The following is a 13,932-nucleotide window of genomic DNA, read 5'->3' as shown; positions in this document are numbered from 1 at the left end:
TGCAGATTTCAGACAGATTTTATTTATTTACGGACTTGAAACGATGCTGAAATAAATACAAAGCAAAATGTCAACTTGGAAATAAGCACTGATGTTAACAGTGTCTTTCGATTTTTTTTCTGTGTCTAATATAAGAACTCAAGAATCAAGAATAAAAATTGGTGTTTATTAAGTATGCACGGGAGAATAGATTAATTTCTCATCATTTTCTTAATTCTTCACACTTAATAAATGATTTCACTTTAAGCCATGACTTACAAATAACAAAGCAACATTTAAAATATTTACAATCATACATGATTATTAGGAAGAGCTAAAAAAAAAAAGGTGTTTTTATATTTCACAGAATGCTTCAGTTTCATCTTCTGATGAGATCTGAAACATCACTGGTGCACAATATATCCTCAGTGTAAATAAATACCAAGGCTACTTCGGGACTGCGGCAGAAAAGGGAGAAAAAAACAAATTTTAATATCAATCTTGTGAATAGTTCCCTTCTACACATTATATATATATATATATATATATATATATATATATATATATATATAACTGCAAGCATCATTTTGGCAAGATTTAACCCTTGTTTGCTTCTGGAGAAATCTGATCAGTTGGCCATGAACATCTCCTGAAGTTTTCTTCTCTTTTTAGTCATGGACATGTGCACTGAAACAGTCAAAGTCGTATCTTGTTAGAAAGCAGTAATCTTACAAGAATCTGTTTCCTTTTGACAAAAATCAACTGCAGTACCACAGTACTGCAGTATGTGGTTGCTGAAGTTGTGAATAATCAAACAGACTAGAAACCTGATGATCTAAACCTTCCATATTTGTTTACAATAGTGCATGGAAGGCTGATGTTTTAAAGGGGGCAGGGGATAAATCTGATTGCTGTCCAAATAACAGGTAAACAGTGGATTTAGAGTAATCACACTCGTGCAACAACACATGTAAACACATCATTCTGTTTCCTGTCACTAACTAAATACTGACAGTAACTGGGATTTGTGTGCATGTAAACAACTCTGTAAATGTAATTATTGTAATGTATGTGGAGGTCATCATATGTCAAATCAAATCTGACCAGGTTTCTGCAGTGTCCACTTAGCAAGGCACCAAGGCTAAACCAGAACTGAAAAATGCTGTTCCCTCCATTGTGGCAATGAGAGTTAACTGGCGATTTGCTCTGTAGCAGTGACAGACACGTCACAGGAGATTGATCGATGTAAAATCAAAAGGTTACATAAACTGAGCTAAAGGAAAGAGTTACACAAACAAAAACCAAATTATAAGTGTCCAGCAAAACAACTGGAAGCATCGCTGGCAGCCTCCAACGGTGACGTGAAGTGTTGACATCACAGTGCCTCCCTGGTTGTTTAAAAAAAAAAGTTAATCACTTGAGTCTTTTAGTGTCATCTTAGTGTTTGGGAAGCTGTCAAACCACAGAAACACCCTGCGTGGGGCAGTTAAGAACTGTTACAACGTCAGGCCTCTCGACACGAGTTAGTGCAGTGCACAGCAGTCCCAGAGTGGAGCCCTCTTTCTGGGCCCAGTTAGAGAGGAGGGTGTGAGCGGGGGCCTCTCCATGCCCAAACAGGTCCAGCTGTTCAGGCTCATAGCCCAGCGCCGCGCCCACCTGCCTCCAACCCCTGCCCCCTCCCTCCTGCAGGAGGCGCTCCACCTCTTCCTGTCTGCAGGGGGGTAAGTTGATGTACAGACGATTGTCCAGCTTGCTGTCCCTCTTAGTACCTGTGAAAAGACAAAACAAATTAGCTTACTATGATAACAATCCAAATATCACAATAGTTCTGTCATTGTAGAAATACGAAGTAATACCAGGTAAATAAGAATAGCAGCCATGAGTAAAAGCTTTAGTTTTGGTGTTTCTTTCCAAAAATAAATAACATGCCAATTTGTTTTAATGATTTTGAAACCTACAAGTAAATCTTGTTTACATCCATGTTTGCTAGCAACAAACGGCCTTTAGTTCACACGAGGATTTTAAATTCAGTTCTGGCAATTTGAGATAATTTGATTAGTATTAGTGCAAATTCTACACAGCTGGTTATGCAGTCTAATAAAGGTCTGGATTTTAAACCTTGTTAGATCTGAAACTTGAATTTAGTTCATTTTCAAAGTAGCTGTGTCTACCACACCTTTGCTGAGCTGGTTGTCCTGTAGGCTGTGAGAGTCCAGAAAAACTCCGCTGTCACTTTGGAGCTTTTCACCCTCTGGCGATGCTCCCAGCTCAGCTGCACGGGCCTTGGAGAGAGCCCTCTTCTGTTTACATGATCTCCAGCTGAGAGGAGCGAAGGAAAACAGTGTCAGTCAAGCCACCCACATTTCTCATCTCAGGACCAATCTTATAATCATTATTGTATCCATTTAAGGACGAGGACCCATCCTTTGTGAAAACTCACCATTTATAAGCCACATAAATAAGCAGACCCAGCACCACAGCAGCCAGAACAGACACGTAGGCCAGAATGTTGTTGCTGCCTCCCTCATCCTGTGGGGTAAACTTGGGCATTCCATCGGCAGGACTGGTCTCCCCTTCCGTCGTCGCCTCCTCAACGCCTGGAAAGCGAGGAGCATCACGTGTCCCATCAGGCCCATCGAGAGCAGGACGAGACAAAATGTGCAGCTTCTTATCTATTTATATTGAGAAGGGAAAAAAATCTGGTCTGTCAGGTCCAGTATTATTGCATCTGCACATATGCACATCGGAAACATATTTGGGCCAGAAATAATTCCACAGAAGCCTGTACGCCTGATGTAATGATACCCTCAGTCATCCCGGTCCCCTGGGGTTTTGAAACCTTTCATTGCCCCTGTTTCCAGCATCGTACTCCCTCCTGCGGTCTGCCTATTTTGGGATCAAACACCACAAGGTACTGTGCTGACCTTTCTGGGGTCAATGGGTCATGACATATGGAACCAGAGTGTGTACAGATGACCTTACTCCTGGAGAGCAAATGAAGCCATTTGAGAGCAAGTCAGGGTTTGGAGCCTCCCTTGGCCTTAAGGTTCTTGTGGGTAGTTAACCTAAAGACCTGTCAAACTCATACCAATTGGATTACTGCACTTCAGTGGGCTCGTTTTTCATGACTCATGTTTCCCAGCTCAGAGTGTTTCTGAGTGATCAGATGAGGTGTGGATGCAGGTGTTGACCACATGTCGCTGTACTCTAACAGACCCTCCCAATCCCTGTCCCCCTCCGGTTAGCTCGTTCTTTCTTTCCTCCCTTTCTTTGTTTTACTATCGCTGCCTTTCACTGCATTACATCCTTAATATTATAAGGTTGGCACTTTTCTACACTTTGCCTGTTCTCGGTAAATACCTTTAAAAGACCAAAATTTGCATTCGTTGGGGTTATTTTCTGTGAGACTGATTCAACTCACCCATGCAGAGAGTGTCAGAGTTAGGCATGCAGGCTCGGATCTCCACCTCACTGTCGGAGCACTGGGTGCAGGCCTGACAGGGTTTGGTGCTTCTCAGCTCCTCTGAAAATGTTCCCGGGCCACATATCTGGCACTGCGTGTTTCCCTGTGGGCCACACTCCCGGATAACTCCCTCGCCGTGAGCGCATTTGGAGCAAGGCGCACACAGGCCATAGCTGCTCAGAAAGAAGAAGCCATTGTCACATTCACATTGTGTGTCCTGAGTGGCAGAGCAAGAGGCCAACACGGGGAGACTCGGTGGGCACTTGGTACATTGAAGGCAAGGCCCGAGGCTGTCAGATGAGGAAAATGTACCTGGGAAACAGAGCACAAAATCAGTCCGTCTGGATAAACCGTGTTTTTCTCACTAATATCAGAGGAAATGATGAGGCGCAGTGCTTTTTCAAATTTTTCAGCCTCTTAAACAGATGACAGAGATAATGATCAGGCAGGTAAAACATATTCTACATTAGTGGAGTAACCTTAGATTATAATTGCTTACCCTGTGGACATGGTGTGCACTTGGTATCCTCTTTCCCACACTCTACTTCCACTCCAAAGCCAGCAGGACACAGGCTGCAACACTGCCCTGAGTCAGTGAACTGGCCACTGGCACAGGCATCTCCAAGAGTAACCTACAGTGAATAAATGGCATCTTTAGGGAAAAAAATACTAATCGACGAAACAAATATTATCAATAAAGGCCATTTTCAAAACCGTTAAAAGATGCATGTTTAACTTAAATAGTTGCCTAACAATAAAATGAAAGAAAAGGGAGTTTTCTGCATCACACCACATATGGGAAGGAAATCGCACACATCCCACCACTGTGCAATTAGAGGTGAAGCGAGGAACTGCTGGGACTGAAAATTGCCTTTTTATCTATCTATCCGCTTCAGTTTTGGCCCTTTAAAATGCTCCGAGTCCTTATCTGCAAGTGGGTAATGGAGAGCCCAGCTTGAGTTATGACATGAGGGATAGATTGGACATTCCTAATGGCTTGTGCAGCAGGGTTGGTGCCTGACAGGAGTGGCTGGCTTTAATCAAATGGCTTTAGGCCAGTGGAAAAAATAAGATATAAATCGGTGAAGGAAAACACACAGAAAAGGAAGAAAGAAGAATCGAAAAACAAGCTTCCGCACTCCCACTTGTTCCAAATCAGTGTGAATGACAATGTGTATCTATGTGTGAATGCAGCATACTATACATGTGTGTGTATTTCTTGACATCAGAAAAGGGAGGGTGGGGGAGAAGGAGACGGCTCCAGCCCCAGGCAAGGGTGTCAGTTAACCAAGGCTGCCCAGCATGCAAGTGTCTGTTTGGGTGACTGGGAGGGGGCCTTTGAAGTCACCAAAGCCCTGCAGGTGTGTCTATGAAGGTCAGTATTTCACAAACTCCCCTTCTCCAGGCCCTGAACAGCGGCATCTTAAACATGCACACATTTAAGGGAGATTGGCCTACTCTGCCTGGGGGCTAACAAGAGCAAACAGATGTCAAACAACTAACCTCCTGCAAAGGGGAAACAGCTAAACAACCCACTGATGTCTCTCTTTGTCTCTTAGGTCTGCCAAGAAACACAGACAACGTGTGCAAACCTGTAGAGCCTCCAACAAAAAGCCCACCAGAGACACAGACACATCACACACACATACACACACACACACACAGCACGCCATGCCCCCAGTCGCAAAATACTGAAATGTTCCATGCTGATACTAGAGGAGAAACCGCTTTGAATCGAGGCCCACCTCGTTCCAAAAACAACAGCCTGTTTTACTGCGGCGCTTACAGAGGAGTCTGATGATATCTGAGCACCAGATCAGAGGTATTTGGGTGTCGGGTTGGTAGGATCCAGCAGGCAGGAGCCATTAGAATGTTTGGAGTTGGCAGATTGTGACCAAGCCGGGACCGTAACAACACAAAGGCTTCCTGCTAACTCTGGTTGGTCCTCTCCTTGTGACAAATGAAGCACCTCTGCTCACATTACCTAACCTCTTAGTACTCAATCTATACTTTGATAAATATTTGGTGACAGTGGCTCTGCTTCATTTTTGACCTCAGTGTGAGTCTGATCTGGTGCAGCTCTGTAAGCCTGCCTGGAGGGCTCAGAGCAGGAGCTGCAAAAATCTTGGCACTTCACCCACTGGTGCCCAGCATACAATAAAATATTTAGTCCATGCCCCACTGGAGACATGCAGGAACAGTAATCTACTCAGTAAAGGAATGAGTAAATCACTATCTACTGTATATGCAGTAGGAAATGCTACTATATAAGGATACCACTTAATGTCTATTGGTATGAGAAAATATCCCAGTACATATTTATATTTATCCCACTTAATACTGTCAAGAATCAGTTTCCAGCAATTTCAAATTCATTGTTTGAGGAAATTATGTTTAATAAATCCAGCTCAGAACAAAAAGGTTTTATGCTTCCTTTGATCGTGGGTTAAAACAAATCACAACTTCAAGGTCTGTGGCTAAAGAATAATGGAGAGCATAGCTAGCTCTGATCTGTTAAACTGATGTGGCACATACATCAACTTGCTTTACAATTTAAGCATTTTGTTAACTCTATTATATGTCGTTATCAATCAGTGGTGCCCAAGCGTTTTGCTTTGAAATGCCAAAACTGAAAGTTAATTGTGGGCAACAAGCCAAAGAAATTCATATTTACTTATGTAAAGTGAACCTTTTGACAGGTTAACTTTGACCTGCAGGCCCAACTTTGGACAGCCCTGTTATCAACTATTATTAATCATTGTGAAACTTTTACTATCTTATTCCGTTTTCTGGTGTTCCTACGCTATCAAACTTTGTCGTCATGTCCAATTTTCATTTAAAGATTAATTTGGTGCGATTTTAGTATTCAGTCTTATAGCCTTGTGAGCAGAAAGTCTGGAGGGATGAGCACTGCAGATGCTTTTTCCATTTAGGTAAGAAGCTGCAATCTGAAGGGATTCCCCAGTGAGAACAGACAGACCACCGAGGAGCACTGCTTTCAATGGGGCTCTCAACTCCACGGCTGCCGGAGTCACTCAGTCATCGCATATCATACACACACACACACACACACACACTTCATGTCAGCTTTTAGCCTTCGCTGTGCCTAAAGCATTTTCTGCCCTTCTTTGAAGTGGGCCCACTTTTGGAATTTCCACAGTTAATCTAATCTGCGTGAAAATAAACACACAAAAGGATGCTCTCTCCCAGGCTCTTCTGTGAAGACAATGACCCATGAGCCTCCACAGGCTGGACGTGGTCACCACAGACAGAAGTCTTTCAGCAGAGACAGCCTGAGCTGAGGGAAAGTTGTCTGAGATAAACCTCCCGTCTTCACTGATTACTGTCATTACTATACGGGGAGCATAAAGGACAAATTAAAGGACACGGTTTTCTCTTTCTGGGCAACAAGCTCATTCAAAACTATCATCATAACTCAAACAGGGACAATCCATTAGCTGTTAATCTACTGATTTCCAAGTCTCACCAAAGCATTGAGAAGTGGTTCAAATTTCTAAATGATCTTGAGGTCTGCCCTCAAGAGAAATCTGCCTAACGACTCTATGGAAATTCAAATGACTGTGGTAACAAACTAACACCCCCCACCCCCACACCCCAACCTCCTCCCACAAACTGGGAGAAAATGATGATAATTGCTTTGGTCCGGATATCCAGACTCAGCCACACTGAGAGTTAGGCCACATTTTCACCAGAAACTGCATCAAATATGGCAAAGCACAGTAAAACCACAGACAACACGAGCCTGAGACACTGAGTCAACAGCAGAAAATCCTGAAAAATGTGTTCACATGCTGTGATATACAATCAAATTTTACACTAAATCATCCAGTGAGTAATTAAGGAATCATATGATGTATGATAACTTTCGGGTGGGCTAAAGAAACACTTGTGTTTGCAAAGCAAACGAGAAATGGCATCAGATTTTTTTTAAAGTACCCTTTTGAGTATAACACCTTCATAATAAGAGAGATACTCATCTTTTTGAGAGCTGAAGTTTTATCTAAACACTTTGATCTCACAGAAGTGCTCTGACTCTGACTGAGCGAGTCCAGACAAGATTACAAGCCCCATGGGCTTCTTGAGGTGGATGTGTGTTAAATTATTGTCTGCAACTGTGGAGGCAGGGGCCTTCTTTTCACACTGATCCTGGTTTAATGATATGCTATCAAACACAACTGAAACTATAATTTGTTCATAAAATACATCATTTATCACGGCGTAGGTGCGTAATCTTGATAAACTGTGTGCTTCTGCGATGTTTTGTCACCATGAAAGTCTACAACATTCTGTGTGTAGAGGTACAGTAGGCAGGGCCACAGTCCAAGGTGTGTTTTTAAGAGACAAGCACGATTATAATAAAAAAAAAATGTTTTATTTCACTTTGATCGTGAGAGACTTTAAAAGAGCCAAATTTAACCGGAAATACTCTCACTCTTTCTTTGTCATTTGTCTCCTACAAAATGGCAACAAACATATTCAGCAACGTGTGACACAGCCTTAATGAAATATGGCTCTGTTGTGTTGAACGGATTCCCGTTGGGAACAATGGCGTAAACTAGAACTCGGTGGCTGAAGGTTACAATGGCTGCTGTTAGGATGCTATAATGATGAGAGAGTGAAACGAGAAAGCAGCACTTAATAAACGCTTGGACACATGTGTTATTGTGTTAGTTAAGTGATCATTAACTGTTTACTTACTTTTAACAGCAGAAGCGCGCAGATGACAAACAGTTTCATGCCTTCAGTCTCCAAATAGAGAAAAAAAAAGAAAGAAAAAAATCCTTCGAGCGGACCGATCGGTGCGTCTCAAAATCCCTGACTAAACTTTATTCAGTCTGAAGCCATCAACTACTCTCAACTCTCTAAATCTAAACGCGCCACTAAACACAACAACTTTTCCAAAAGCGCACTGGGTCCGCAGACGATGAAGTTCGGAGTAGTCCAGTAATCTGATGTTTTCTTACGCATGGGAAAGCGGCTTTACAGTGCAGGCTGTGTACTCCGTAGTTTTCTCCCAGCAGCAGTGCAGCAGACGCATTTCCTTCTCTCAATGCATTCCCCGCTGATACTGAGTAAGTTAAGACAAAGTTTCTTCTGTTTCGGCAAGCAGGACGCACAGACTGCCACCACTCCAGCAGCTCCGCACCAGATGAGGTAGGGAAAGCTCCTGCGAGCTCTCCTGGGCCTTTTCTCCTCCCACCTCCTCAGCTTTCACACTGGCTTCATGATTGGCTGCATCCCTGCGACGGCGTGTTGGAAACAAAAATGTAATGGAAGTCAAGTCTGTGTGCGATTATGTAGTCGAATGGTCGATATGCCCGCAGAGCTGCTACAAAACACAAGATGTTGTTGATTCCACTGGATGAAAATATTAGCGTACCGAGCAGTAAGAGAGCCAAAGTGTCCAATACTGAATGAATAAAAAGTAAAAGGTGTATAAATCAAAAGAGATATGATTAAGTATACTTACTGTTGTACTGTTATAGATTTGTCTACGGAACAGTATATAGAATAAGCAAGCTCAAACGTGCACATAAAAAACATTAATGATTATATATATATGGCAATTTTCATATACGTAGGACAATTATTTGACAATTTGCATATACATATGACAATTATTTATAATTATGAAATGTTTTTATTTTCTCTAGGATTACTTGTTCCAGCACATCTGATGTATCTGTTTATTTGGAAGATGTATGTTTAACACTTATCACTAGTAGGCATATAAGCTAGTAAGCTAGTAATATAAAATAATGGTTGCTGACAGTAGTGGAAACTAAATACATCTACTCACAAGTACTGTACAATTAAGTATGTACAGTTTTGAGGTATTTCTTCTTATTCTTTGTACTGCTCCATATCATTTCAAGGAAAAAGTTTGTTCTTACCCTCTTAACACATCTATCTGGCAGTTTTAGTTACATTATCATAAAGTAGTTCAAACTATTGCCACTTTACTAGCTGTTAAAGTTAAAGTGATACACGCATCAAAAATTCTGATACAATAATGTAATATTATGAAATTATCCAATCTGCATATTGAGTACTTTATGCCTTTTTTAGACAATATTTATAATTTTCAGTGGCACATTCAAACAAGAACTCATATGTGGATCCAAGAGAAAAACCCAATAAAAGGGAGGCCTGGGAGGTCATGGCACTCTTTTACAGCCTTATAGGGATACTTACACAGAGCTGCGATCCGTTGTTATCAGAAACAAAAGAGAGCATGTGAATCAAACAAGATGCCCTTAAGAAGAAGTACATGTTTGATCTCAGCAATTCAAAAGATTAGAAAACCAACGCAGGGTAAATTACACACCTTGTAAATTCTAGTGAATGCATTGCAGGGGGCCCTGCAGACTTCAGAGGAAAACAAATGGGGAGATCTCTCAGACACAATACTACTTGCACTTCAAAGCCTGCTGAGGGATGAGAGGAGACACAGAGGATGTTCCTGCTCTGATAAAACTTCGGCCATATTTCAGGCATATGGAATTGAGCTTCCTCTCCTTCTTACACGCATACAAAAGGGGGGGGGGGGGGGTCTTCTTGATTTCATTTGTCAGTTTGTGCAATGTTAAACATGTCGTCCCCGCTGCAAAAATCTCCATTTTACCACAAGATTGTTGTTCAGTGTCAAGTCATAAAAGGCCTATTTTCTTCAAAACAAGTGAAAGAAAAACTGGCTGTCTGCTGTGTTTTCATTTTATGCAGATTTTAGTGTTTATTTTTCCATTTATTTGATGTTTGCTCCAGTGCACTGTGAACGTTACCATCCTGCCAAGTAGTTTTTATCTCTTATTGGTTTTAACATGTTTCCAGTCCAAACCAACTTGTTTCCAATCACACATCATTTTTCTTTATTCTAGTGTTCTAGTTCAGCAATCTGCTTTCTGTTGTTTCAAGATGAAGATACTCATGTCTGCAATCTTATTGCACTGCTACATTTTCCTCAGTGGCTTTTAGGAGAAGAACCTCTTAGTAAGAAAGAGATTTTTTATTTTTTTTTTTGCTCTGCATGGAAGCAAACATCAAATAAATAATAAAATAAACACAAGCTTATCAGCAAATAAACAAAGAGTTCCCATCACCTCTTTATTCTTTACTTGTTTACTTGTCTTGCACAAGGGGCACAGACTTCATCTCAGGTCCGAGTTCCTCTGTGGTCATACATGGGTAGGAACAATAACAGAGCTGTAAAAATTAATTTTGTCCACAGGCCTGAGGAGAAAACCAGAGTTGGGGGAGGGCCGAGGTCATTGACTGAGGCCTGTTTGAGGGCTGTTGCGGTTCTTGGCAAGAACAATTTGAACAGCACCGAAATTGCAGCATTTCATGACATCCATCCCCTCAGGTCTGGAGAGGTCACAGGGAGATACTGCCAATAACTGAGAGTGAGGTGTCAACCCCTCCCACCACTGTCAATGGGGCCACATCAGAGCAACTGCGTCCCTCTTCACCCGCCTACTCCTCTTCCCTTGTTCACTTTTCTGCAGTTTGTATTCGACTGGGGGTCTACAGGTCAGTTTTACCACCCACCTCACCCCTCCCCACCACTCTGAATTGTACCCCCAGAGGTGTTTATGAGGAGGCTGACAGGATGTTCGGCCCACCAGGAGATCAAAGTCTCCTCTTCAAGTAAATGTGCCGTTGCTCACCGTGACCTTTTCAACTCTAATAGAGTTAACATCACAGACGCATGCAAGGCTGGGATTACAGTAGAAGGAGCTGGATGATCTATGTTGTGGGAGTGGATCAGTTTCTTTCCTGCTGTGGTTCACACACAAGAATCAGATGTCATTTTTCAGTAATGGGCGATCATCCTCAGGATATAGGCCACGGTTCAAAGAAAAGAGGATTCCTGAATATCAGCGTGCAGTCACAATTACTGACCATACTAAGACAATTTCATGAGAGAGCATTAAGAGGTCAAATACAAACAGACAGAGAGAGAAAACAGACAATTATGATTCCCATTGTCATGTTTAACTTACAAGGAGCACAGGCTGCTGGATTTTTAAAAAGTAAAGTGTATTTTCAACATCTTCCAAGAACAATACAAAGACTAAATAACAGTGGTTAAAGAAAACTTGATCAAGTCCCATTTCAAGGCAGTGCTGGCCTTCACTTAAGGCTTTTTGTGTCACTCTGAATCGAAAAAATCAGGACATGTGAAAAGAAATAACATCAATATATACATGACTCATATGACTGGCATGACTTACACCTACTTTCTGATAGTGAGACTGTGATTGTAAAGACCCAATTCTGAACAGAAGCCTCCATTTTGATTAAACTAAAGGCTCCGAGGGTTACTGCATGATTAATTAGGTGACATATTAAATTCATAACACAAAACAGAGCAGTGTTACAACTGATATCAGCACAATAGCAAACTAGATTATCAAATGCGTACTTTACTTCATGGATTTCCATGGTGGAAAGCAGATGAGTTTACTTGCTAACACTTGAGGTTATTCTGAGCATCACTTACAAAGACTAGGTAATTTGTATGTGTGCACCATGTCATGGGTATTGCATTCGCCCAAATAGTTCCCTTTGTCGCTCTCCCATCATGACACTGCATAACAACTACTTTGTTCCGACCACAGTAAAGGAAGCTGGCAGGAAGTGAATTCCTCTGAAGCTCACTCACAGACTTTCTGCTCACATGTTTCAGAGTCATCAGATGTTTTCGGCGCTTCATAAACAGTGCAATACCAGTACAGGCAAGTATGTGCATCCAGCCACCAGTTTACTGCTTTCATTAACATCCTCTCCACATCTGAGTCATAGCAGAGGAGTAAGGTGTGTTTAAATCTGTTCAGGAGGAATAAAATCTGACATAAAGTAATCTTACATGAAAAGGAATCTGACTGGAATTCAGTGTTTACATAGACGCAAGCTAAAAAACAAAAAGACAAAAAGGCACTTTTCAGATCAAATAAGACGGGGATACAGTCATGCCTTGACTCCATTGTGTGTAAGGCATTAGAAGGCATCAATCTTACTGATTAAAAAAAAAGTGAATGTATTTCATGCACTTCACCATTAAAGCAGTTATTGCTTTAACTGTAACAGTTTTATGTTGCTTAGAGCCTTAAAAAATGCAGAATTATACACTGTGGTATTGTTGTCTGATGCCGCAAGATCACAACACAGCACTGGTTCTCTAGTGATCAGTTACCCCCAGAGCATTTCTTTACAAAGTCAACCCTCTTGTGGTATTCACCTGTATTGCAACGTGGGCAACATTTACAGTGGGCGTTTTCAAGTTTGCAGGAGTTTTAAGAAGGTTCCATTGCCAAACAATGGCTTTGGGACATTCAACAGCACAGAGATCACAGCTGTGCCTCTGACAGGAAAGAAGCCAAGAACACAGATGTTTGAGGAGTTCACAGCGTTTCTACTCTCTCAGTGGCTGAGGGTGTGTGTGCATCCGTGTGAGTCACAGCCCAGAAACATGACTCACTGAATATACAGTTCAACAGTAGTTCTCGACCTCAAACGCCAAGCTCTTCTACATCCACAAAACAAGGTCACTCTTTGGAATGATGCTGATTAAAAACAGTGTGTCACTGTAAATGAAATACGCAGTAAAATAATTCGTCGTTTAAGAATTAAAAAAAGTGCTCAGTGTATAGTTGCTCTCTCAGAGAGATCGGTGGCTGAGGAGGATAGTTTCCCAGCATGTGGAGGAAGGCCTGGCTGAGTCTGGTGAGCAGATATCTCCACGTTTGCTCATCTTATTTGCCACTATTCTCAGTGGGATTGTATTCAGTTTCACCTGACGACACCTGAGAGATGCGGCGTGTGGAGCCAAACAGGCGACGGGGGAATTGTCCTGAGCGAACCTGAGGGCAGGAGGGAAAACATGGTAATCTTCACTTGTGGGCTGAAACGCAAATGTCAGCCTAAAGACGCTCAATTATCATCTGAAAAAACGGGTTTTCTACAAGTACTTAGCATATGATTGCCCACACCCCTTACACATACGCTTACCACCCCATTCCCACATCTCACAAACACTCGATGTCCTGTTTCTCACCTCCTCTGGCTTCCCTGCCCCCACCACAATTAACTTCCCATCCTCTAGTCCCACTAGGATGTGGCTGCACTCCTTTGTGACAGACACACTCCTCACAGGAACTTTCAAAGCCAGGGGTGTTATTGGAGCCTCCAGACTGTCAAACAGAGAAGAGTAAGAGTCAAAATGGAAGAACCAAACTTTCAGATCTAAAATTTTCTATACATGTTGAAAATTATTCTCTCAGTTTACCTGCATAAATTCCGTATGTGGAGGCTGCCCTGCATGGTCCCCACAATGATGTATTCAGACATCAGGTGGAGAGCAGTGACCTGCTCCTCCATGGTGATGGATGACAGCAGACAGCCGTTTACTGAGTAAACATGAATGAAGTACTTGCCCTGTTGGAATAAGCAGAATTTTGCTTGTGGTA

At 42.0% G+C, this 13,932-nt stretch overlaps 2 protein-coding genes across 7 annotated transcripts in view; both read right to left on the bottom strand.

Moving 5' to 3' along the window:
* nradd (neurotrophin receptor associated death domain) lies at positions 1-8,764 on the bottom strand. The gene is made up of 6 exons (XM_046400553.1): positions 8,162-8,764; positions 3,942-4,074; positions 3,401-3,754; positions 2,420-2,651; positions 2,156-2,298; positions 1-1,748 (listed from the first exon to the last, which is right to left on the bottom strand). Exons 1-6 carry the CDS (start codon positions 8,198-8,200, stop codon positions 1,435-1,437), a joined length of 1,215 nt encoding a protein of 404 aa, XP_046256509.1. The 5' UTR covers positions 8,201-8,764; the 3' UTR covers positions 1-1,434.
* Positions 8,765-11,482: 2,718 nt separating this feature from the next.
* The window catches only part of nbeal2 (neurobeachin-like 2), a 33,830-nt gene continuing 31,380 nt past the window's right edge, over positions 11,483-13,932 (bottom strand). For all 6 annotated transcript variants that reach the window (XM_046398984.1, XM_046398985.1, XM_046398983.1 and 3 more), the window contains 3 exons: positions 13,752-13,900; positions 13,521-13,656; positions 11,483-13,326 (listed from right to left, as the gene is read on the bottom strand). In XM_046398984.1, the coding sequence (XP_046254940.1) occupies positions 13,219-13,326; positions 13,521-13,656; positions 13,752-13,900 (393 nt within the window). In that variant the 3' untranslated portion in view covers positions 11,483-13,218. The remainder of the gene's footprint in view (positions 13,327-13,520; positions 13,657-13,751; positions 13,901-13,932) is intronic.

The sequence above is a fragment of the Scatophagus argus genome, chromosome 9 (genome assembly GCF_020382885.2).
Source record: "Scatophagus argus isolate fScaArg1 chromosome 9, fScaArg1.pri, whole genome shotgun sequence".
Lineage (NCBI taxonomy): Eukaryota > Metazoa > Chordata > Actinopteri > Scatophagidae > Scatophagus > Scatophagus argus.
The sequence above is the reverse complement of the archived record's forward strand: the minus strand, read 5'-3'. Positions and strand labels throughout refer to the sequence as shown.